This window comes from Pelophylax lessonae (genome assembly GCF_965119305.1).
Source record: "Pelophylax lessonae genome assembly, chromosome: 11".
Lineage (NCBI taxonomy): Eukaryota > Metazoa > Chordata > Amphibia > Anura > Ranidae > Pelophylax > Pelophylax lessonae.
In genome coordinates, this window is record NC_138778.1 from 163932180 (window position 1) to 163957262 (window position 25083).

The 25083-nt window shown below is 42.1% G+C and overlaps 1 protein-coding gene across 2 annotated transcripts in view; it reads right to left on the reverse strand.

Annotated features, from left to right (window-relative positions):
- LOC309566825 (keratin, type I cytoskeletal 12-like) overlaps positions 1 to 25083 on the reverse strand; it is a 61899-nt gene that overhangs the window by 15644 nt on the left and 21172 nt on the right. For both annotated transcript variants that reach the window (XM_082272142.1, XM_082272141.1), the window contains exons 2-4: positions 20335 to 20417; positions 12437 to 12593; positions 2359 to 2523 (exon numbers count right to left, since the gene is read on the reverse strand). In XM_082272142.1, coding sequence (XP_082128268.1) covers positions 2359 to 2523; positions 12437 to 12593; positions 20335 to 20417 — 405 coding nt within the window. The remainder of the gene's footprint in view (positions 1 to 2358; positions 2524 to 12436; positions 12594 to 20334; positions 20418 to 25083) is intronic.

Below are 25083 nucleotides of genomic sequence, written 5' to 3' on the forward strand. Positions count from 1 at the left end.
CTGATCACTGCCATTACTAGTAAAAAAATAAAAAGTCCAAAATCTATCCCATAGTTTGTAAACGCTATAACTTTTGCCCAAACCAATTAAAATACGCTTTTTGGGATTTTTTTTGCCAAAAAATATGTAGCAGAATACAAATTGACTTAAACTGATAAAAAAAATTAGATTTTTTAAAAAAATGTTATTGGGAATGTTTTATAGCAAAAAGAAAAAAATATAGTTTTTTTTTTTTTTCAAAATTATCGCTCTTTTTTTGTTTATAGTGCAAAATCTAAAAACCACACAGGTGATCAAATACCACCAAAAGAAAGCTCTATTTGTGGGAAAAGGACATTGATTGTATTCGGGTACTGCGTCACGCGACTGCGCAATTTTTCGTTAAAGTAATGCAGTGCTGAATTGCAAAAAATGGCCTGGTCATTAAGGGAGTAAAACCTTCCGGAGCTGAAGTGGTTAAAGTTGATGTGGGTTTAACCACTTGCCGACCGCATACTGTATATATTACGGCGGCAGAGTGGCTCTCCCAGGCAAAACCACGTATGGATACGTCATTTGACTGGGAGGAGCTAGGGGGAAGCTGATGCCTGTGTTAGGCAGCTCCGATTGCCGTCTGACACTCTCGAACGTTCCCCGCTGAGGGAGAAGGACGGGCGGCTGTTGTAAACACAGCTGACCGTTCTTCTCCCTGGAATGATCACAGAGCTCATGTGATCCTTCTATATAGGATCACATGTCTCTGTGATCATTTCACAAGTCCCCCCCCCCCCCCCATACAGTTAGAATCATTCCCCTAGGGTCACATTTAACCCTTTGATCACCTAAATTGCTAACCCCTTCCCTGCCAGTGGCATTATTACAGTAACAGTGCATATTTATAGCCACTGGTACCTCCAAAAGTGTCAAAAATGTCAGTTAGGGGTCCGATCTGTCCGCCACAATGTCACAGTCCCCCAAAAAATCGCAGATCGTCGCCATTACTAGTAAAAAAAAAAAAACATTAAAAATGACATAAATCTTTCCAGTAGTTAGTAGACGCGATAACTTTTGCGCAAGCCAATCAAAATACGCTTATTGTGATTTTTTTTTTTTTTACCAAAAATATGTAGCAGAAAACAAATTGGCCTAAAATGTTAAAAAAAATGTTAATTTTTTAATTTTTTTTTTTGAGAATGTCATATAGCAGAATGTGAAAAATATTGTTTTTTTTTCAAAATTGTCACACTTTTTTGTTTATAGCACAAACAATAAAAATCACACAGGTGATAAAATACCATCAAAAGAAAGCTCTATTTGTTGGAAAAAAAGGACGTCAATTTTATTTGGGTACAGCGTCACACGACCGCGTAATTATCAATCGCAAAATAGAGCCTGGTCATTAAGGGGGCAAATCCTATCGGTCTTAAAGTGGTTAAAGGCAGGCATTCCAATATTTTTGGCAATATAGTGTAAGTGCAATATGAACCAATAACAGATCTGTGAATTAATTATCAAATTCTTGTAGGATTTTGCTAATTCATGCATACCTCTTGCCTCTTTGAACATGTGACAATACACGTCATCAGAGCAAAATAAAATTTAAAAAAAAAAACGTTTTTCTTCCCATGAATTTATAAGATTTGGGGAAATCTTGTGAGATCTTGCAGTTTACTAATGAGATAATTGGTGATCCACTGTAAATAACTCAATAAGTGTTTCATTTAAATACTAACTTGCAGATGTTGGGAACAGCATGAACCAGGGGTTTTTAGTGTTTGGGGTAAAAGTCTGCTTTTAGGTACTATTGCAGAATCATTAATTATTTCTTGATGTGACTTTCACATGCACACACGTCCATATTTTTGCTATCATAACAAATACAGAGATTTATAGATTAGACACTAGAGGGGGCAAATGATCAGTTTGTCCTCCTTTTTACCAACTGTTGAGATCCTGGAGTGTATTGTATTGCTTTTATTAGGTAGGTTGACTCATAGGGATTCATTTAGTAAAAAGCAGAAGATGTTCCCATAACAAGGTTATAACTTAGTTTGGTGAAAATGGAGAAGCAGTGTTAAATATCCAATAATATGCAAGGGAAATTACATTTTTTGTGCATCTGTGATGCACAGCAAAGCACGAAGCAGGGAAAATATAATTACCCCGTGTATATATCCAAACTAAAAAGTTTAATATACAAAGTCCCTAAAATAGTAAATTGAAAATGTTTTTTACTTCCAGCTGATCTAATCCAGAAAAAAATTAAATACTATGCATTTCCTTTAATAATGATGATTACAATTTTTTTTATATTTCAGGATGGAAGAAGATGGAAGGTACATTTTTAAGAACCCTTAAGTGTAATATAATTATCCAAACCTTTTCCTCAAGCAAGGATTCATAGTGTTTTCGATGATGACTCGCCATGGCCTTGTACTGCTCCCTCATCTTCTCCAAAGCATCTGTAAGCTCTGTTGGTTGCATACTGTCCAATTCAACATTCACTTGGCACTTGGATTTTTCCCATAGGAGACCCTCTCTTTCCTACAAATAAAACATATATATATATGTATTCTTGTAAGGCATCTAGTAATGGGCCTCTGACTGCAGTCAGGAATTTTAACTGCTTGCCGACTGTATAACATACTGTTAGGTCCATATATATATATTTGGAAACAGGCACAATTTTCAATACTTTTAAAATTAACATTAAACAATCCAAATTAATTTTAAGTGCAGACTTTCAGCTTTAATTCAAGGGGTTGAATATAAATATCAAGTACAAATGTTAGGAACTGCAACCATTTTTTTTCACAGTCCCCCCATTTTCAGGGGCTCAAATGTAATTGGACAAATACATATAATCATCCATAAAATGTTAATTTTTACTACAGTATTTTGTTGAAAATCCTTTACTGGAAATGACTGCCTGAAGTCTGGAACCCATGGACATTACCAAAGGCTGGGTTTCCTCCTTTCTGATGCTTTGCCAGGTTTTAACTGCAGCTGTCTTCAGTAGTTCTTTGTTTGTGAGTCTTTCTGCCTTTAGTTTTGCGCTCAGCAAGTGAAATGTATGCTCAATTGCGTTGAGATCAGGTGATTGACTCAGCCATAGCAGAATATTCCACTTATTTTCCTTAAAAAGCTCCTGGGTTGCTTTTACAGTGTGTTTTGGATCATGGTCCATCTGTACTGCGAATCAACTTTGCTGCATTTGGCTGAATCTGGGCTGACAGTACATCTCTAAATACTGCAGAATTCATCCAGCTGCTTCTGTCTTCTGTCACATTATCAATAAACACCAATGACCCAGTGCCACTGGAAGCCATGCATGCCCGTGCCATCACACTTCTTTACCATAGAGAGGATCCTGCGATAATCCACCACAGTTGTCTTCTGTGGACGTTCAGGCCTTTTATGTTGCTGAGCTCACTGGTGCGTTCTTCTTTCATCAGAATGTACGAAACTGTTGATTTGGTTACTCCTAATGTTGCTGCTATCTCTCTGATAGATTTGTTTAGTTTAGTTTTTGAAGCCTTACAATGGCCTGTTTCGCTTGCATGGACCGCTCTGTTGAACGCATGATATAGGTTCATAGCAATAGATTCCAAAAGCAAATACTACACTTGAAATCAACAACCTTTTACCTGCTTAACCGCTTCCCTACCGGGGTATAGGGAAATGACACCAGCAGTAGTGCCTCCTCCCTCCGGGTGGACGACATATGACGTCCGCCCATTCTCACCGCTCTCTCGCGCCCCCCGGGGCAGTGCGGCGATCGAGGATGAGGCGTGTCCCTTGGGACACAGCCTATCCCCGATCAGTGTAAAGAGCCAATAAAATGACTCTTTACCATGTGACTGACTGTGTCCAATCACAGCCAGCTACATGCACTGTCCTTGTGCACGCCGCTCCTGCATGCCCCGGGGATGGAAAGTGTCACTCTGACACAGCCCATCCCAGATCAGGGTAAAGAGCCAATGAAATTGGGGGGAATTACTATTCTTAAGAGTGGTAATTCCTAAACGCTTCACCAGATTTGGATGTACATACCCTCAAATTAAACCTGAGAGTGTGCACTTTCAGCCCATAGCTTGAATACATTTTGGTGTGTGTGTGTATATATATATATATATATATATTGTGACAGGAAGTCAGCTAAATCTGGGAATGTAGTCACAGGAAGGAGATACATTCCCACCTGCTTTGAAAAGTTCACTGATACTATAGGGTGTTGGCTGCAAAAAGAGCCAGCAGGAAGTTGAAAACCATTCAGCTGTTCAGAATGAGGAGATCAAGGCCTCTATAATTTGTCCAGAGAAAATCTATTGAGTGCTGCCTCCTGTCGCTGTGTGAGCTGGGAAGAGGAGGACAGACATACGTGTACCTCCCGACGCCGTGTGGGCATGGGAGAAGGACTGCTGCCGCCTGTCGCCGTGTGGGCTGGGAGAGGGGGACAGTCGGATGTGTGCCTCCCGACAAGCTGGTGAGCATGGGAGAAGACCCCCTAAAGCGATGTGAAGCTAAGGAGGGTAACCACGAGTGAAGACGTCTCAAAGGTGAGAAGACAAAGTGTTCCATGTGAAGAGTGTGAAGAGTAAAGGGACCTGTTAAATGAACTGTGTTCAATGTGAAGAATCTGAAGAGTAAAGGATCCTGTTATAAATGAACATGTGCTGTGTGAAAGAAAACAAAGGGACATGTTCAATGGACAATGTTTGTGCTGTGTGAAAAGCAAACAAATGGACATTTGAGTGTCTGCTGTAGGATCAGCAGTGTCGGCCCAACAGTAGGTTGGGAAGACTTCTTAGGTAGGTTCCAGCGTGAGAAGGTAGCCGCCCACAGAGGCAAGGATTTATTTTGTCTTTTATTTTATTTTGGCTGTTTTGACGCTTGCAATTGTGTGAAGTAAATTGCATGAATAAATCAGTCTTGTTTTCAACCTCTGCTCGGCTATCGCTCTGTGAAAACGCACCCCCAAAGGGGTCACCCATACGCCTACCACCGAGCTAATCCCTTACATATGGTGGAGGTATGCAGTGGGCAGAAGCAGCAAGATCCCTGCAAGGAAGTGCAAATGTTTGATGAACTTTATCTGGTGCATGAGATTGCACAATCTATGTGTGCAGGAGAGAAGATCCTGACAGAAAAAAAAAAAAAAAAGTGTTTTAAAGAGACAGCGGTCTCAAAATTATTTGATGAACTTTGTTGTGTCTGGTGCAAGTGACTGCACAAACTGTGTGCGCAGGAAAAGAGATCTTGCAAGAGAGAGAACAACTACATGTGTTAAAGAGACAGTGGTCTGAAAATTTTTTTGCTGGACTGTGAAAAATTTGTTTGTGGAGTTATTGAAGATGGGGCGATCCAAACGCCTGAAAAATGCAAAGATAGATGAAATGAGAGACCGGATTCTATGGATGGAGGGGATGTTACCGTCTGAACCAGCCCCATCCATGCCTGAACGGAATCGGCTAAAGAGAAAAGTTGTTGTCCCTAGCAACACTGGGGCAAATGAAACTGCTATGGAGACGCAGGGTTCTCAGATGAAAAGTAAACCCAAAATGGGGGAGATGCTGAAACAACGGAGCTTTGCAGCTCAACAAAAGGCTCATCAAGAGAGCATGGCAGGCTGGAAACAGAGACGCCAGCAGCCAATGGAGGCCATCGGTTTGGAGGAAACCGAGTATGTGTGCAGGGCTGAGTTGGATGCCTTGCAACGGAAAATGGAAGAAAAGGAACAAGCCTTGGAATTGCTTAAAATGGAGCATAGAAACTTGCAGGAAATGAATGAACTACTCAAGTCTCATGTGTTACAGTGGGAAGAATCCACTGCTCTTCTTTTGGTCGAGTTGCAAAAATGTCAAGACACTATAAAGGAGAAAGATACCATCCTCATGGAAAAGGAAATTGAAATTCAGACTTTGCAGAAGCAAAGTATGTGTGAAATGTTGGAGTTGCGTAATCAGCTGAAAAAAAGTCTTCAGTGTTTGGAAGTTACAAAAATAGACCTGCAGGAGTCGCAGGAACAGAATGTCGCTCTGAAAACGACATTGTCTCTCAGCGACAACGAGAAAAGTGAAAGAGAGGCTAAATTACTGAGTACTGTGTATGAGCTCACCACTTTGAGCAATGTGGTAGATGAATTACGTGCAGACTGTGAAAGTTGGAAAGGTGAAGCCCAACGTTTCCAGCAGCAGTTAAAGGAGAAAGAAGCCTGTGTGGCAGAATTACAGTCTCATTCGCAGAAACTAGCCAATGAGGTGAAGGCTCTTATGCAGGGAAAAGGAGATTGTGAACATAAGAGGGAAAAAGTAGAGGCACAGCTTCTGGAATCGCAAGTCAAGGTGTCAGAAGGTGACCGATTGTGTGCTAAGCTGTTAGAGAAGGCAAACCGACTGCAGGTTGAGTTGGACAATGTTACAAATCAGCTTTCTCAAGCAGACAGCAAATCTAGAGAAATTGCGGAAGATTTTTCTATCTTGGAATCGCAGCTGCAAGACACGCAGGAACTCTTACAGGAAGAGAGGTGTCAAAGGCTGAGTTTTAGCACAAAGCTCAAACAAATGGAAGATGAGAAAAATGGCTTCCTGGAACAATTAAAAGAGGAGGCGGAAGCAAAGAAAAACCTATCAGAGCAAGTCGCAACATTGCAAGCTCAGATAGCGGATAGGAAAAAACGCATGGAAGAAAGCGTTGGTTCATTACAGTGTGTTGAAGATGTGAAAAAGAATTTTGATCAGATGCTTGGTGAAGAGAAGACTGTGTCTGCAAAATATGCAGAAGAACGCGCACGTGAAGAAACGGAGGTGCGTGATAACGAGAGCAAAGCCCTGTTCTTGGCTCGCTCTTTGGAGGAAGCTCTAGAGTGTAAGGCTGAACTAGAAAGTGTTAAACAGCTGCGTACAGAAATGGAAGAATTGGTCAGCTCCAAGGATGATGTTGTGAAAAGCGTTCAGGAGTTAGAAAAGTCTAAGCGAGCCTTAGAACAGCAACTAGAAGAGATGAAGATTCCGTTGCAGGAACTGGAAGAGGAATTCCAGGCAACAGAGGATCTGTCCCAAAGAGGGGATAGTGTGCCTGATGCAGTTTTTAAAAGGATCAGTGTTTTGGGGTCTGTCCTGAGTGAGCCTCAGAAATGTGACGACATGTGGCTTGAATCACCCCTTTGGAATAAACCGTTCCTTCAAAAACTTCAAGCATTGGAAAATGTATCATTAGAGCTTCAGCAAACAAAGGAGCTGAGTAAGAAATGTGGTGATTTCTCAGTTCAGGCTGAAAACCTAGTGGAGAAAACTAAGGCTGTTGGTGAAAACGTGAAGCAAATGAATAAGTGCCTTTCAGGGAGTGTTTCCAAAATGGAACTGGTGAAAGACGGGTGGCAGAAGTTTGATCGTGATCTTGAGATGCATTCCATGTGGAATTCAGATAGAGAAAAAGAACTAGGTGACCTTGAGCGGTCAAATAGTTCAGCAGAAAGTGCATTGAAGAAACCTGTAAAAGAATGTGTTGCAGTTCCATGCTGCTTCACTGATGCAGAGAGGAGGTCTATAATGGATACCACCCAGATCGCTGGGTTCAACTGTGTTGTTGCCTTTGACCCCTATGTTGGTGGAAGGAAAGTTGATGATGTTCTGGTTGGCTACTTCTGTGAAGAGTTTGGCAAGAAATATAAACTGAATATCAAATCAAATAGTAGGCCTTTACTGCGACTCGCTCAGGAGGGCGAAAAGTTTAAGAAGTTGATGAGTGCAAATGCTTCAGATCTGCCTATGAATATGAAATGTTTGAATGATATTGATATCTCTGGGAAAAGGAACAGGGGTCACTTTGAAGAAATGTGTGACAGCCTGTTGTCTCAATTGGAAAATCCTCTGCACAGCATCTTAGAGCAAGCAAAGCTCAAGAAGGAAGATCATTCCCTTTTACAACAAAAAGTCAATGATTGTGTACAGCTGTATGGAGAGGCAACTCAAGTCACAGAGGGATGTCAAGAGTCCCTACTTGGAACAAAGCTTAGTGAAGCAAAGGTTCTCAAAGTTTTGTGGAAAACATTTATGGATTGCAGAGAGAGGCGTCTTAAGAATGTTGAAGACATTAAGACTAGCCCAATTGAGTTGCCTATGGATCACGGTCCTCCATGGTGGATTGGACGGACGGTTATGAGGGACAAGCTGTCTGACATTTATGAGAAAGCTGTCAATGAAGATGACAGAAACGAGAAGGAGCAAAATTATGCCAAAAATGCAGTTGAAGAATGTGTATATGAGATGAGAGACAAACTGTGTGGCATTTATGAGAAATCTGTCAGTGAAGATGACAGAAACAGTTTCATCCGGAAGCTTGAGGATAATAGGAGGCTTATCAGTGAGTCAGCAGTGCCTGACACATGCGTGCCTGGAAATATGTGTCCCAACCCTAGGGTTGAAACAAGAGGGGGGGGTATGTGACAGGAAGTCAGCTAAATCTGGGAATGTAGTCACAGGAAGGAGATACATTCCCACCTGCTTTGAAAAGTTCACTGATACTATAGGGTGTTGGCTGCAAAAAGAGCCAGCAGGAAGTTGAAAACCATTCAGCTGTTCAGAATGAGGAGATCAAGGCCTCTATAATTTGTCCAGAGAAAATCTATTGAGTGCTGCCTCCTGTCGCTGTGTGAGCTGGGAAGAGGAGGACAGACATACGTGTACCTCCCGACGCCGTGTGGGCATGGGAGAAGGACTGCTGCCGCCTGTCGCCGTGTGGGCTGGGAGAGGGGGACAGTCGGATGTGTGCCTCCCGACAAGCTGGTGAGCATGGGAGAAGACCCCCTAAAGCGATGTGAAGCTAAGGAGGGTAACCACGAGTGAAGACGTCTCAAAGGTGAGAAGACAAAGTGTTCCATGTGAAGAGTGTGAAGAGTAAAGGGACCTGTTAAATGAACTGTGTTCAATGTGAAGAATCTGAAGAGTAAAGGATCCTGTTATAAATGAACATGTGCTGTGTGAAAGAAAACAAAGGGACATGTTCAATGGACAATGTTTGTGCTGTGTGAAAAGCAAACAAATGGACATTTGAGTGTCTGCTGTAGGATCAGCAGTGTCGGCCCAACAGTAGGTTGGGAAGACTTCTTAGGTAGGTTCCAGCGTGAGAAGGTAGCCGCCCACAGAGGCAAGGATTTATTTTGTCTTTTATTTTATTTTGGCTGTTTTGACGCTTGCAATTGTGTGAAGTAAATTGCATGAATAAATCAGTCTTGTTTTCAACCTCTGCTCGGCTATCTCTCTGTGAAAACGCACCCCCAAAGGGGTCACCCATACGCCTACCACCGAGCTAATCCCTTACAATATATATATATATATATATATATATATATATATATATATATATATATATATGGACCTATTTGTAGATACAGAGCAGCAGATCACATACTAGGTATGTAATCTGGCACTCCCGGGTAGGGGGCGTGCGTTGCGCCGCCGCTGACCCAGCTGTGCTGTGATTAAACACAGCAGTTGTCTATCAGCAGGTGCCGGTGTTCTGTCGAAATAGCCAACTCATCCAAATCTTGAATTACATTCCGGTGACTATCCAGCAGCAGATTTCGACGAGTTGGCTCTACTGCCCATGCACGTGTGTACACCTGGCTGAATAACGGAAACCCCGTTGGATCTTCCAATCGCCGCAGTGCATGCACACTAGCAGCTGTTGGAGAACTCAACAGGTTTTCAAAAAAGGTTAGTGACGTACCTTGTGCATACTCATTGCTGTCAAGTGCACGTGCTCGCATGGGCAGTAGAGCCAACTCGTCGAAATCTGCTGCTGCAGTCGTCGGAAGTGACAAAATTGGAGATTTCAACGAGTTGGCTATTTTAACAGTATACCAGCCAATGAATTATCGCCTGTACCCACCGATCATCTTGAATTACACAGGACAGAGCCCTGCCAATGTAAACAAGGCAGAGCTCTGTCCTGTCAGTGGGAAAGTAAATAATTTTCTTTCCCCACAAAGCAGGGAATAAAATCCTTTTCCTGCCTTAGTAAAAGCACCACACACTGTACACCAAAACACTGGCTAGGCACACATTTATTATTTGATTGCCCTAGATGTTTAACTCCTTTCAAGCCAGTGTCATTAGTACAGTGACAGTATATATATATTTTTTTTAGCACTGATTACTGTATTAGTTTGACTGGTTCCCACAAAGTGTCAGTTAGTGTCAGAATGACCGCCGCAAAATTACAGTCCCACTATAAGCCGCTGATCACCGCCATTATCAGTAAAAACAAAATTAAAAAAATAAAAATTACAGTATACACCCCATAGTTTGCAGATGCTATAAATTTTGTGAAAATCAATATACGCTTAATGGAATTTTTTTTACCAAAAATATGTACCAGAATACATATTGCCCTAAATTTATGAAGAAATTCGATTTTTAAAATTTTTTAGATATGTTTTATAGCAGAAATTACATTTTTTTTTCCAAAATCGTCAGTCTTTGTTAGTTTATAGCTCAAAAAATAAAAACCTTAGAGGTGATCAAATACCACCAAAAGAAAACGCTATTGAGAAAAAAAAGGACATACATTTTGTTTGGGTACAGAGTCGCATGACAGAGCAACTGTCAGTAAAATGAACGCAGTGCCGTATCACAAAATATGGCCTGGTCATGAAGGGGATAAATAATCTGGAGGTCAAGTACTTAAAGCATGGGTAAACCATAAAAATAAACTTCACTTCACTGCAGTGTTATTTCAAGCAGTCTTATCTTCCTGCAGTGGTTACTGCAGACTATAGAACACTTTCCTCCTATTTTATGGAGATAAAGATGAGGAGGGCTGTTCTGTTGTCCATACATTGTTCCTAAGAAAGTTTTTTTTTTTTTTTTCTGAAAAAGTAGTTGATACTTGGAAAAGTCTCCCAGCAGAAGTAGTGACTTGAGTCAACAGTAAGTGGGTTATAGTAACATGCCTGGGATAAACATAGGGCAGACTCGATGGAGCTTTGTGGTGCTACTCGCTGAAGTCATCATGTCCTACCTGACCCCGGAACGGCGGGTGTATTTGTATCTGTTTGCCGGCAAACTAAAATTTTATCGAGGTCATGTTGTTTTTACTAATTTTAAAGAGCTTTTTGGCTTTTTTTATTAAACGAGTTTATGCAATATCACACTATTGGAGCTTTTTTTTCTACATATCAACCCCATATGGTCATGGCTGACTGGGACATCTTAATGGGAGTCTGATATCATTGGAGGAATTCCCCCATTACTAGCGTATTCTAGTGACCAATAAAAGACCTTATCATTCACCATACCTTGCAGAGGTCTAGTTGCAAGCGTGTTTGACCATTCTAGAAATATATGGTCCACTATATCTGATTAAGCGTCCCCATTAACAGGGTGGTGGGTATCACAGGAGGATTTTTTGGTCTTTAGTGGTGGAACTTCCTTGAAGTACCTCTCCTTTTTGAATCCTTATATACCGTATTTTCCGGCGTATAAGACGACCCCCCTAATTTTCAAGTTAAAACATAGGTTTTGGGCTATACTCGCAGTATAAGACTACCCCCCTTCCGAAGCAAGGCAACACCATTGAAAAACATCAGATTTCTCATAGATCTCCAAGGTACCTAAAGTAATGTAATACATGTAATCTCTCATAATATCTTCAAGGTACCCTAAGTATAAGTATTACCAGTAGATGTACTCTCAAGATGCTGGCTGTGCGGGAATCCTGTACCGGTATACCGTATGTACCGTAGCTTCGGCTACATACAGTATACCGCGCTTTGCCAATCAGTGAGCGATGTATTCTATTATTGAATGCAAAGCCTGCTCGGATTGGCAGAGTCAGAGAGGCGGGCTGATGTTACTCCGCCAATCCGAGCAGGCTCTGCATTCAATAATAGAATACATCGCTCTCCCTGATTGGCTCAGCGCGGTACATACGGAATACCGGTACAGGATTCCCACACAGCCAGCGTCTTGAGAGATTACATCTACCAGTAATACTTATACAGTACTTAGGTTACCTTGGAGATATTATACACGGCGTATAAGACGACCCCCCATTTTTGGGGGATTTTTTTGAGGTTCAAAAGTAGTCTTATACGCCAGAAAATACAGTATATAATCACTTGGATTCACTTCTTGCAATTCTTTCCAGAACTGATCGCAATTTATATGGGATGTTATAAGGACAATATTACTTTACAGTAATGTGTTTCATCATTGTATAATATCACTGATACTGACTTACGCTGTTGTTATTTCACACTTTATGATTTATATATTGACTGGAGCGACTTTGTTGTTTATGTGTTTCACTATGGTTATATCACATAGTTAGTCGCTGCTTTCATTCACTGTATTTTTGGTTTATTACTTTAGTGCAGTATACTATTTAGATTTGACACTAAAAAAATTATTTTGTAAGAAATGTGAGTCTAACTATAATAGTTCAGATAGCTTACCTCCTTCTGATCCTGCTTCAGGTTCTCCAGTTCCTTAATGAAGATCTGTTCCTCAACTGCCAAACAGCGTATCTCCATCTCCAGACCACTGCTGGCAGCTTTGAGCTTCTTCACATCGTCCTTTATAGTATTTTGAAAAGCTAATTCGGCTTCATACCTGTATGATTTCAAGGGAAAATGTTTAATTGTGTTGTTTTTAATGATTGTCGCGGTGTGAGATATTAATTATCGCTTTTTTCACAATCATATTTGAGATATAAATTTTCATACAAATGATCTGTGCTGTTAACATATTTGCCTATTTCCAGCCAACGGGTGAAGCTCTGGACTTCAAAATATAATAGACTAATCTTAGCTGCTTCACTAAAGAAGACCATTGTTACAGAGCTAAAAACCTAAAGCTCATTTAACAAACAGGTAGCAGAATGAGCCAGATGGCTGACTGATTCTCTCACTCAACACGCTATAGCGGTATTTCATAACCAGGGTGCCATTTCAGCTTCACTGAAGTGCCACCACTATGTGACCCAGTTTTTCCTGAATTGGCACATAAAGTTTCCATGGTGGGGGTGGGCTGGCCACCAGCCCCAAAACAACCAAGCTATAGGGTAGTATTAACCAACCAGGGTACTGTGGCAGCCTGAGAAGCCCTCTGGATTGTCCCAGGGGGCTGCAAGTATTGGACCATTTTTTTCTTTGGATCAGCATCATGATTGTAGGCTGGCCACCAGCACCATAACAGCGAATGATGCTCTAGGGCAGGGGTGTCAAACTCAATTTAATCGTGGCCCGCATCAGCATTATGATTGCCCTCAAAAGGGCCGGTTGTATCTGTAAGACTAGATGTCAAGAGCATCCCCTACCCTTACATAAGACATCAAGAACCTCTCTACCATCAAAAGTTGAGTCCCCCACCCACCCTTACATCACAGTGTACCTCCCTTACCTTGTTGTGCTGCTGGAAAGAAGCTGGAGGCATTGCTGGAAAGCAGAAAGTATAAGGTCTGGAAGAGGACTGGAGCTCTCAGGAGAGGTGCGAGGGCCACATAAAATGGCCTGGAGGGCCGGATTCGGCCCGCGGGCCTTGTGTTTGACACCTGTGCTCTAGGGTGAGGATGCATGGTATCATTAATATGGTGGAGGTGGCTGACTCTTTCGCACCATGGCAATGCATGACTCCAATTCAGGGAAGGCAGCATGCAGGGACATACCAGCATTCGGTAGAAGAAGAAAAAATTGCCTCCTATTGATCCCCCCACCATCTGCTGCGCTGCTGGAGCCAAAAGGTAGGACTCTGAAGGGAGGACTGTGTGGTTGGGGTGCTTTGTGATGGGGGAACTGTGTGATTTGGGGAACTATGGTTATGGAGGAGTCCAATGTAATGGGGAGGCAATGTGATGTGAAGGGGGACTCTAATGTGATGGAGGACTCATGTATAGGGGGCCTTTGATGTATGGGGGACCCTACTGCGGTGGGAGGGCCTCTAACATTAAGAGGGTACTCTGATTTTGCAAAGAAAAATTTCATATCACTAGAAGAAAAAAAAAAAAACATAAAATATTACAAACCCTGCTTGCACAAACACACACTGCTTGCTTTTTTCGATTTTCTGGGACCTATCTGCAAATGTCGCAACTATGAACTAGATTGAGTGAGAATTAACACAGTGACCTGTCAAATAATTACTAAGTGATGTGAACTACTCTAAACAGGTACAATTATCAACTGACCTTTTTTTTTTTTTAATAATTTTTTAAAGTTTTCCAAAAATGCTATACAACACCATATGTCAATAGGTATTAGAAAGAAAATGCATAAAAGTACATGTACAGAAGGCTAAACAACAAACATTTCAGATTCTAGGGAAAGTAGAGTGGGTGAAAGAAACCCCTTCCAGGTCTGTTAAAATAATTACTTTTGTAGTGTTTTTTTTTTTTACTTTTTCTTTTAGGCAAATTACCACAAGATGGCAAATCTGCCACATGTTCGCCTTTTGCAATGAAACAACTCCAAAGACATGCTGATACGTTATTTGGCTCTTGATTTCAAACTCCTTGAAGGTAGGGACTGATGTGAATGTACAATATGTACAATATGTATGTAGTACTATTCCCTTAGGAGGTGCAGGATTACTATCCAGGTCTTCACCACAGGCTTTGCCCTGCAGCCAGGCACACAGGCTCACTCACTTTTTTTTTATGACTAGTCTAGGGGTGTTGTTTTTATTGTTTTTAATTTTGTAGAACTTGGATATGGTTGAGGGAATTAGGTGTAATACTCCAAAAAAAAAAGAACGTTAGTACAACTAGAGTACTTTGGTATTCTTTCTAAGCAAGCTATAATGAAGTATGGGCTTAAACAAACAGTAGACTTTAGATTCAGAGTAGTAGAGCCACAAGAGCAGAGTCCCTAAATGAAGAACATGTGAACAAAGCTCTTCAGGACGTCAGCCTGCATCCCCTTTAAATACACCTACAGCTGACTTTCCCTAGCACCAGAGGGCTGGCAAAAGCACAATGGTCCCCAAGATCTTTTAGAATGTACTCACACAAGGCCCAAGGAACAGCTAGTTGCCTCCTTCCAACTTCCATGCGACTGACCTAACAGACTAGATCTTTTGTGGACAGCCTCCCCTCAGTCAGCTTTCTTTAGCTCTAGGGTCTCAGCATCCAGGCTCTCTGGTCACCCACCTCATGACAGCAGACATAACAGTAGTGCCTGGGAGGGCAGCGTTCCCTCCAGGCTGGGCCAATCCACTCTGGGAAAAGACCCCAAGCACAGTGTGCTCACAGAATCCCAGCATGCCATCAGAGCCTGCCTTTCTGTGATTGGCCAGGGCTATATCAATATTCATGCTGCCATATGCATACCTCCACACCTATCATTCAGAAACTTCTCAAGTTCTCTAGATGCAGAGGGAGCTATTAGACCAGCTTGGCAGCAGCTGGTCTAATTCCTAACACCTATCTAGGAGGGTGCCACTTATATATGAAGAGCTGCTCAAATTGACGGTGCTATATAAGTGCCTGTAGTAATAATAATAATAACAACAATGAATGGAAAGTTATATTACACATGTAGCAAACTGAACTTCAACGACTTGCTGAATTTTGCATTTTACTGATAGATTAGCACATTAGCTGATGCAGAGACTTTGTGACAACGTACACCTTCACAATAACTTGCATTTTGGAAAGACATGCTGAGCCAATGTCAATAACCACCTGTCCAGTGCCTTCCACTACAATTCCCCAGTAGCGGAGTGGGCATTGCCATGCACTCTGTGTGGGCTCCACATGTGCACTTAACTTAAAGTGATTGTAAATGATCACCTTGTAAAACAACCCATTGAGTTTATAATATACATAAAAGGCAAAACATTTGTGTATAGACATAAAAAACAACATTATATCCTCTTTTTATAAGTGATCACGTTCCCTCTATTCTCAGCTGCACAAGAGCTTGGGGGGGGGGGGGGTTTAAGAAGCAGCAGCACACTAAGCTTCCCAGTGAATGGATGTACAGCGGGGGTGCATCAGGACAAGTCTGTTTATTGGAGGAGAGTACACTGAGTTTCCAGCACAGCTAGAGAACTGACCTCTGTGTACTCTCCTGCTTAGTGTTGTCAGTTTTCAATTGGAAAGCAAAGGGACAGGAACACCAGGGATTTCACACAAAGGAAGTAACACAAAGAGAACAGGAGACTTTCTTGCACAAGTAGATGGTAGCCACAGCAGCCACATATGAGAAATATGAAGCGTTGGGGTAAGAAACGCTTTAACTCTTGAACTTCCGTACCTCTGTACAGGTTGGGGAGCCTCTGCAGTGCAACCCACTCCTGTTGCTATGGGAGACAGACCGCTGGTGGAAGAAATGCCGACATCATCTCCCTCACTGTTAGAGGCCATGCCACCTATAACAGGTACATGCTATCTAGCTTTATAAAGTTGTACTTAATAAATGAACATAAAAAGTCCACAAGTGATATGTTCTAATATATATATATATATATATATATATATATATATATATAAAATATATGATATATAATATATAATATAATATAATATAATATATTGAGTATCACCACCATCCACCACAGTGTGATCCTGTGTATCAACACCACCACCAAAGGCTGAAAGACTCGCTTACCGAATTATATGAGCCTCTCATTACAAAAGCTCTCAAGCACTTGTGGCTCCATACCCAGCCAGGGCCTTTAAAACTTCAGAGAGTCTTCCAAATTGACACATCAATGTTCTCTCTGGGACTGACCTCCCCCCTGCTTGCTGTGCTGTTGCCATACTGCTTACTGTCCTCAGTGGGCTGCAATTGTTTAGTTAGGCCTGATCTGTGTTTTCTGCTGCTTTTAGTCGGATAGCTCCCTCTATATCCAGGCAACTTAAAAAGTTTCTGGATGATAGGTGTGGAACTAGATGGCAGAATGAATACTGATACAGCCCTGGCCTATCCCAGAGAGGCAGGCTCTGAAGGCAGGCTGGGAGACTGTATTTATTCTTAGAGCCAATGGAGCTCTGAGTCTTGTCTCAGAGTGGAAGAGTTCATCCTGAGGAGGGTATGCTGCCCTCTCAGGCACAAGCTGCCATGAGGAAGCCTCAGGTGGTTGACCTTAGGGAGGAATGCTGAGACTGGCTGCTTAGAAGAAGCTGACTGAGGGGAGCTGTCTGCTAAAGATCTGTCTGGTATCGCTGGAGGGTATGGTTTAGAATATTGGGCCTTGTGAGTACAGACATTGAAAAGATCTTGGGGACCTTGTGCTCTAGCTACCCCTCTGGTGCCTAGTTTTAGTCAGCTGTGGGTGGGTCTATTAAAAGGGACACTGGCTGGAGTGCTGAAGAGACACTTTCCTACTTAACCACTTGCCGACTGCTCACAGTATATTTACTGCGGCAGTCAGCCCCTCACAGGCAGAGTGACGTAGATCTACGTCGCTAGCCTCTGAGGGTCTAGGGAGCGCGCTCCCGCGTGGTCACGGACCCCCCCCGCACGTGTGACCGGTGGACCCGATATCTGCCAGTCACTCTGCGATCGTCGCTGCAGAGGGAGAAAGTCAGGCGGTTAGTGTAAACAAGCCGCCTGTCATTCTCCCCTGTGTAGAAACAGTGATCACACGGTTCTACTATGTAGGACCATTGATCACTCTTTCTACAGCTCAAGCCACAGCCAATCACAGTTAGAATCACGCCCCTAGGGACACACACAGCCCCTCCCTCTCAAATAAAGATAACCCCTTCACTACCAGTGTCATTTTGCAGTAATAGTGCATATGTATAGCACTGATTACTGCAGTAATGTCACTGGTAACCCCAAATATGTCAAAAATGTCAGTCAAGGGTCCGATCTGTCCGCCGCAATGTCGCAGTACCGCAAAAAAATCGCAGATCGCTTTTTGCAATTTTTTTTACCAAACATATGTAGCATAAAACAAATTGACCAAAAATGTTAAAAAATTTAGATTTTTACATTTTTTTGGGGGGGAATTTCATATTAAAAAATGTGAACAATATTGCTATTTTTGCAAAATTGACGCTCTTTTTTTGTTTATAGCGCATGATCAAAAAATTGCACAGGTGATCAAATACCACCAAAAGAAAGCTCTGTTTGTGGGAAAAAAAGGACGTCAAATTCGTTTAGGTACAGCGTCGCACGACCGCGCAATTGTCCGTTAAAGTCACGCAGTGCTGAATCGCAAAATAGGCCCTGGTCAGGAAGGGGGTAAAATCTTCCGGGGCTTAAGTGGTTAAAGGGACTTTGCTCTACTAGCTCTACTACCACTACCTAAGCTAAAAGAAAGATTAAGTCCTCAGTTGTACATAGTTCTTATTTTTGGGGTATCCCAGCACTTCCCTCATTCCTATCTCCAAAAATAAAAATAACAAAAATGACATCCCCTAGACTGTTTTTTGGAGGAGGAGTGAATGAGCCTGTTGCATGCCTGATGGGCTGAAGTTGGGAAGACCTGGACAAATAATTCCTGTGGCTCCTATGGGAAAAGCGCTACAAATAATAAAAAAAATAAAAAAAAAATCCAGATTATTGTGGGTTTGGTATTAAGGCTGTGTCATACTGGCAGTTCTGTTGTTACTGACACTTTGCCAACAGTAGAATCATTAACATGTATCTTTAAGATGTTCTTTTATTACAGGATATTTATAATAGGTTATATCATATATTAATTATTATTGCTATAAATGCTAGCATTGCACACTTTACGGCTGGTTTAGGTTTTTCAGGATAATGTAAATTAAATTTTTTATCAATTCTGTTGCTGGAAAAATGTCATTGGCAACAAAATCGCTTGTCTGACATAGGTCATACAGTATAGGCCAACTATTGGCGCTTTTCCACTGCATGGAACCGAACGGTTCGGCTCGCTTTTGTGCTTTTCCACTGCTGGTACGGTGTAGGAACGGTTCGGTACGGTACGGCGGCGCTTTTCCACTACATGGAACCGAACGGTACGGCTCGCTTAAACAGTACCACTTCAGTTGTGGTTCCAAGAGGGCCGTACCGGTACCATATCCCACAATCCTTTGCATGTAGCCTTGACTGTTTGTCACTACTAGCCATTGATTGGTCAGAGAATCATTGTTATCCCACCCACTTTACTTTAGTGGAAAGCAAACCGTACCGAACCGTTCCAACACCGTACCATGCGGTACCATGCAGTGGAAAATCAACAGAGCCAAGCAGGGCTGAGTGGAGCCGAGCCGGTACTTGCAGTGGAAAAGTGCAAAAAGAATTCCATGAGATATAATGATGTGGGGCACGTGTAGTCTGGTACAAGAAACAATAATTGATGGCTTAGTTATTATTTTTCACTTGTATTATTTTGAATCCACAACTGGTCAGATTGGTTGAAAGTGCACTAAGTCATTGTCTTCTTTGAAACATTCTAAAATGGGTTTATGTCGCTCTGGTGGGAACTCAGGTGGTAAGGGTCTCTACCCTAGCATTCCTAGGTCTTCACACCTGTCTTTGCTATTATATATTTGATTCCCACTATTTCTTTTTTGAAGCCCAAATCCAACCTAAAACTTTTGTTTCTGTTAGCTTTGTATAAAGCTGGAAAGTGTAAAAGCAGTATTAGGTCCCATTGTAGTAATTTCGTCTTCCTTCCTGTATGGTCACCATGATAGGCATGAGAGTGTTGAAGGGTGTAGAACTTCTTCTAGATTTATTGTCACCTGTGCCCTATATCAGGGATCCTCAAACTACGGCCCTCCAGCTGTTGTGGAACTACACATCCCATGAGGCATTGTAAAACTCTGACATTCACAGACATGACTAGGCATGAAGGAAATGACCTTTGTGGTCAGTGGGACCTTACAGAAATTCGAAGTCTTCCCAAATCTGTCCAACATTTCCAAAAAAAAAAAGTTTTAGTTGGGTTCAAAAATATAGAAAAATCTAAGCAGTAGCAAGAACAAAAATCTAAACAGTAGCAAGAACTTTGCACAAATAAAAAACTCAGTTAATGACTATACATGGGGATTTCACCACTAGCATTCCCGAGAAATACAGCCAGTTGGTGTTTCAACCGACTCCACCTATGATCAATATAAACTTTTTTGGTGTACTGGTCCTTTAAAATAGCCTAAGCATTTCACTGTTTTAGTTGCTTTAGTTAAAATGTGCCCAAATGGAACAATTGTAAGAAGCTAATAGATTCTTTTTCTAGAACAGGTTTTCTCATGTTTCACTGCAGATTCTGCCCATTTTGTTAAAGAGAGGTCAGCCTTTCCATTTTCTATTCTTCAGTTCCGTCACACAGAGGAACCTTTGAGTTTCTGGTAATCTGTAGAACACCCAGGGTGGTCATGCATAACAAGGTCTGAGTAGCAGAAACCTTTTACTGTGGAAACAATGGAACTCACTTCTCTTTAAAGTCGTCTGCTGCTATTTTCGTGTTCTCAATATTCAGCCAACACTCGGCATTAGCTTGTTTTGCACTTCTTATCTGAAGAACAAACAAAATAAAAAGGTTTTAGTCAAGAGTTTTGTTTTCCGGACTGAAGACTTTGTAGTTACATACACAACACATATCTGTGCACCCTTTTCAACACCACAGGCTGCCTAGACAAATTATGGGCATCATTTCTGTAATAGATTCATTCCTATAATTGTCAGCTCTATCTAGTGGCCCAAATGCGGTATATTTTCTCATTGAGGTTTTTTAGAAAGCTAAACAATATCACCAAAAGTATTGGCCTAATGGCCTTTACATGCAGATTAACTTTAATGGCATCCCAGTCCTAGTCTGTAGGGTTCAATATTAAGGTTGTCCACCCTTTGCAGCTTCAACACTTCTGGGAAGGCTGTCCACAAGTTTTAGGAGTGTGTCTTTGAGAATGTTTGACCATTCTCCCAGAAGCGCATTTGTGAGGTCAGGCACTGATGTTGAATGAGAAGGCCTGGCTCCCAGTCTCCGCTCTAATTTATCCCAAAGGTATTCTATTGGGTTGAGGTCAGAACAGTCAAGTTCCTCCATGCCAAACTTATTCATCCATATTTTTATGGACCTTGCTTTGTGCACTTGTCCAAATCATTTGGTGGAGAAGGGATTATGGTGTGGGGTTGTTTTTCAGGGGTTGGACTTGGCCTCTTCGTTCCAGTGAAGGGAACTCTTAAGGCGTCAGCATACCAAGTCATTTTCGACAATTTCATGCTCCTAATGGGAACAATTTGGGAAAGGCCCCTTCCTGTTTCAACTTGACTGCACACCCGTGCACAAAGCAAGGTCTATAAAACATTGATGAGCGAATTTGGGGTGGAGGAACTTGACTGGCCTGCGCAGAGTCCAGACCTTAACCCAACAGAATGCCTTTGGGATGAATTAGAGCAGAGATTCCGAGCCAGGCCTTCTCTCTGTGCCTGACCTCACAAATGCGCTTCTTTGTGCACTGGTGCACACTCATGTTGGAACAGGAAGGGGTTATCCCTAACTTGTTCCCACAAAGTTGGGAGCACAAAATTGTCCAAAATGTCTTGATATACTGATGCCTTGAGAGTTTGCTTCACTGCAACTAAGAGGCCAAGCCCAACCCCTGAAAAACAACCCCACACCATAATCCCTCCTTCACCAAATGATTTGGGCCAGTGCACAAAGCAAGGTCCATAAAGACATGGATAAACATGGATTGTTTTTCAGGGGTTGGACTTGGCCTCTTCGTTCCAGTGAAGGGAACTCTTAAGGCGTCACCATACCAAGCCATTTTCGACAATTTCATGCTCCTAATGGGAACAATTTGGGAAAGGCCCCTTCCTGTTTCAACTTGACTGCACACCAGTGCACAAAGCAAGGTCTATAAAACATTGATGAGCGAGTTTGGGGTGGAGGAACTTGACTGGCCTGAACAGAATCCTGACCTTAACCTGATAGAACACCTTTGGGATGAATTAGAGCACAGACTGCGAGCCAGGCCTTCTGTAACGCTCCTGCGTTTTTAGTATAGGCTGGATTTGCAGCTGCAAAATCTCCACTCAGTAGTCATGTAGAGATGTGTTGAATACCAGATCCAACTCTCCAGGACTCATCACCGTGGGCCTGTCAGCTTCAACATACAGATATATACACACTCAATGAGATGTTCCTGGAGTGATAGGATGTATATGATAGTATGAAGGTGATGTGCTGAAGGGACAGGTGTGAACAGTGACAAGGATGGTAATCACTTGACAGGTTTGTATAGGAGAGTTCAAGATGGTATTTAGGAATGCAGATAGGTTAGTATCGAGTATGCTAACAGGTGGTGAGGACAGCAGATGACAAATACAGGATAGACTAACCCAGTGCAAGGATATATAGTAGTAGACAGGAGAGCTAGCAATCTATGCAGCAGTGCAGATGATAGATGGTAGTAGGCTCAAGAGCTAGCAATCTATGTAACAGTGCAGATGATAGGATAGTATGGATAGGTAGTAACAGTCCTTAATGTGCATAGGTAGATAGTGCAATAAGGTTATGGAGGGTTCCCCTGCGGGGTACTTATCACTTGTAATGTTAGTAGTTTAGAGAGGTCCAGTAGATAAGGAATGATCCGGTAGCGAGATACAGGGATCAGTAGCGAGGTTCCGGTCTGCTCCAGGTAAAGGGAATAGCTGGAGGTTCCGATCAAGAGACAGGCTTGAAAGCATGTGGATAACAAGGCAGGTTGAACGAACAATGTGAGTGAGACCGCCGGCGGTTGAAATAGCCGCTCTGCGGCGCTCAGCAGTGACATCATCGTTCTTAAAGGTATATGCGTACCACCTGAAGAGAAAGGTGGGACGCATTACAGAGAAAGTGGTGATTAAGGGTACCGGAGGTACCAGAATCTTACACCTTCTTGGCCAACATCAGTCCCTGAACTCACCAATGCGCTTCTGAACAAATGGTCAAACATTCCCATAGACACACTCCTAAACCTTGTGGACAGCCTTCCCAGAAGAATTAAAGCTGTTATAGCTGCAAAGGGTGGGCCAAGTCAATATTGAACCCTACGGACTAAGACTGGGTTGCCAATAAAGTACATGTGCCTGGAAAGGCAGGCGTAATATTTTTGGTAATATAGTGTAAAGAATTTCTTGCAGAAATTACAGCCAACATTTGTGCAATCTGCACTAATGTGTGTATCATTTGCCCAACAAACGTTTTTAAGAAATAGACTCCTTAGTGTTGCGAGTTTTAGTGTTAGAGGCCTTTAGGAAAGCCTAGGCATTTTACTCTAAAGCCACTTTCTATAAACTACTACTGTTTGGTTCCTGGTTCCCGGAACTTACTGTACCTACCATAGAGATTGAGAGCTCCATGTCAATTCAACCCTGCTTTATCAGTAAAGACAAATAGAATATAGGCATAAACTCTAAAATAAATCTAATAACTGGTAGTGACCCATTCATAGTCAGTCAACATGGTGGTTGCGCCATATGTGAACACATACTGTAGATGTATCCCTCTACGTGCTCTTCTATTTATTACAATATATTGTGGAATATTCAAGAGCAGACAAATACACTATAATTTCTCCACTGGTCACAGACCGTATTTTGTAGAACAGATATTTTATTGGTGCCCTACACACCTCCCATCAATGTAATTATTGCAAATAAAACAGATAAAGATCTCAATCCCTTTCCCACGCTATTTGTGCAAGCGTTTTGTTGACACATTTTATTTTCTGAAAGATGAAGGTGCCCTTTGTTTATTAAAAGATAATCTGTTCCCTTTGGCTTCTGTGGTTTGCCTTTCATTAAAAGGACGCCGATATCAACATGTATATACTGTTTTCATATTCAATGTAACTATTGTATTATTCCTGGCCTAACCCGCTGTGCGCTCCAATTACAGAGAGAGTGAGCTAGGGTTATACAGTAAAAGGAGAGGTTTGCTCTATTCAGGGGTGTAGGTGGGAAGAGGGATATGGGGTTTCATCAATCACCCCACCCAACCCCCTGGAGTGCCCTGACTGGTGGCTACGGAGTTGCAGACCCCCCAAAACCTCAACACAGCAGCCTATGTCTCTCCACTGCTGATAGGACAAAGTGGAAAGGGATGGAGAACTTTGACTGGCTGTATTAGCAGCTGGACTTTGGCCCCACCCACTGGCAAGTGCAGGATCCTAGAGGTGATCCGCAGCAGGAAAAGTGAACTTCTGGGGGGCTGCAGAGAGAGAGAGAGAGAACAGCCAACATGGATGCATCAAGCCAGGCTTTTCTGGGGTTCTTTGTTGTTTTAGTGCAACCGCTGCTGACCTTTCGTGTGTTTTTCCTGCTCGTATGAACTATTGTACTATTTGGTTACAAGGCCTGTAGCACATGTTACTGCGTACATAGTGAGTAGACTCAAATTTTAAGCCCCTCCCACTGTTAGTGCAATTTTGCAAAAACTACAATTCACCACAGTGTGCCACCTAATTGTCCTCTTATAGGTGCCCAAGACTGAACATCCCCCCCAGAAAAAAAAAAAGATCCATGCCCTTGCTATATTACCCTATAAAAAAAATCAATAAATGATATTGAAATACATACAATCTGTCTGGGTTATGTTCAAAGGACATACTAAAGAGCACCTGAACTGTGGAAGCTGTGTCTAAAAAGGAAAGCAGAGAACTAAGGACTAGTCTCCATATTCTCTTTCTTTCTCTGAAGCTGGTCTTTTCTCCAATAGTGACTTACTTTGTGCTGTTCTGCTCTGTGTCTCTATACGGAGGTGGCAATCTTGGAAGAGAAGAAGGCTTTGTTTCCTTATGTCAGAGCCCAGCTCATGATTGCTGATCTGATGACTGGGGGAGTATTGACCAAGAAGCAACAAGAGAGGTTGAAGTTCACAAAATGAATTACTAGGAAGCAGGGGATGTTTGCACTGCAGGTCCTCAGGTACAGCTTTGTTTCCAACAAGGACAACAGTGACCAACACAGAAGGGACATTACCAAATCTCACTCCAAATCTGGCACGAGTAGCAATCAGAGGCACAGTGCCTTGGATGATCTTACACTGCAGATAAAGTAAATAGCTATACATATTTATGGGACTCAGGGTGTCTTGGAACAGGAAGGGCACAGGTTTTGGAAACAAGCCGAGGTAAAAGCTAATGGGCCATACGCACTATAAGATTTTCTGAAGACTTTTTCCTTTAGACTTACCA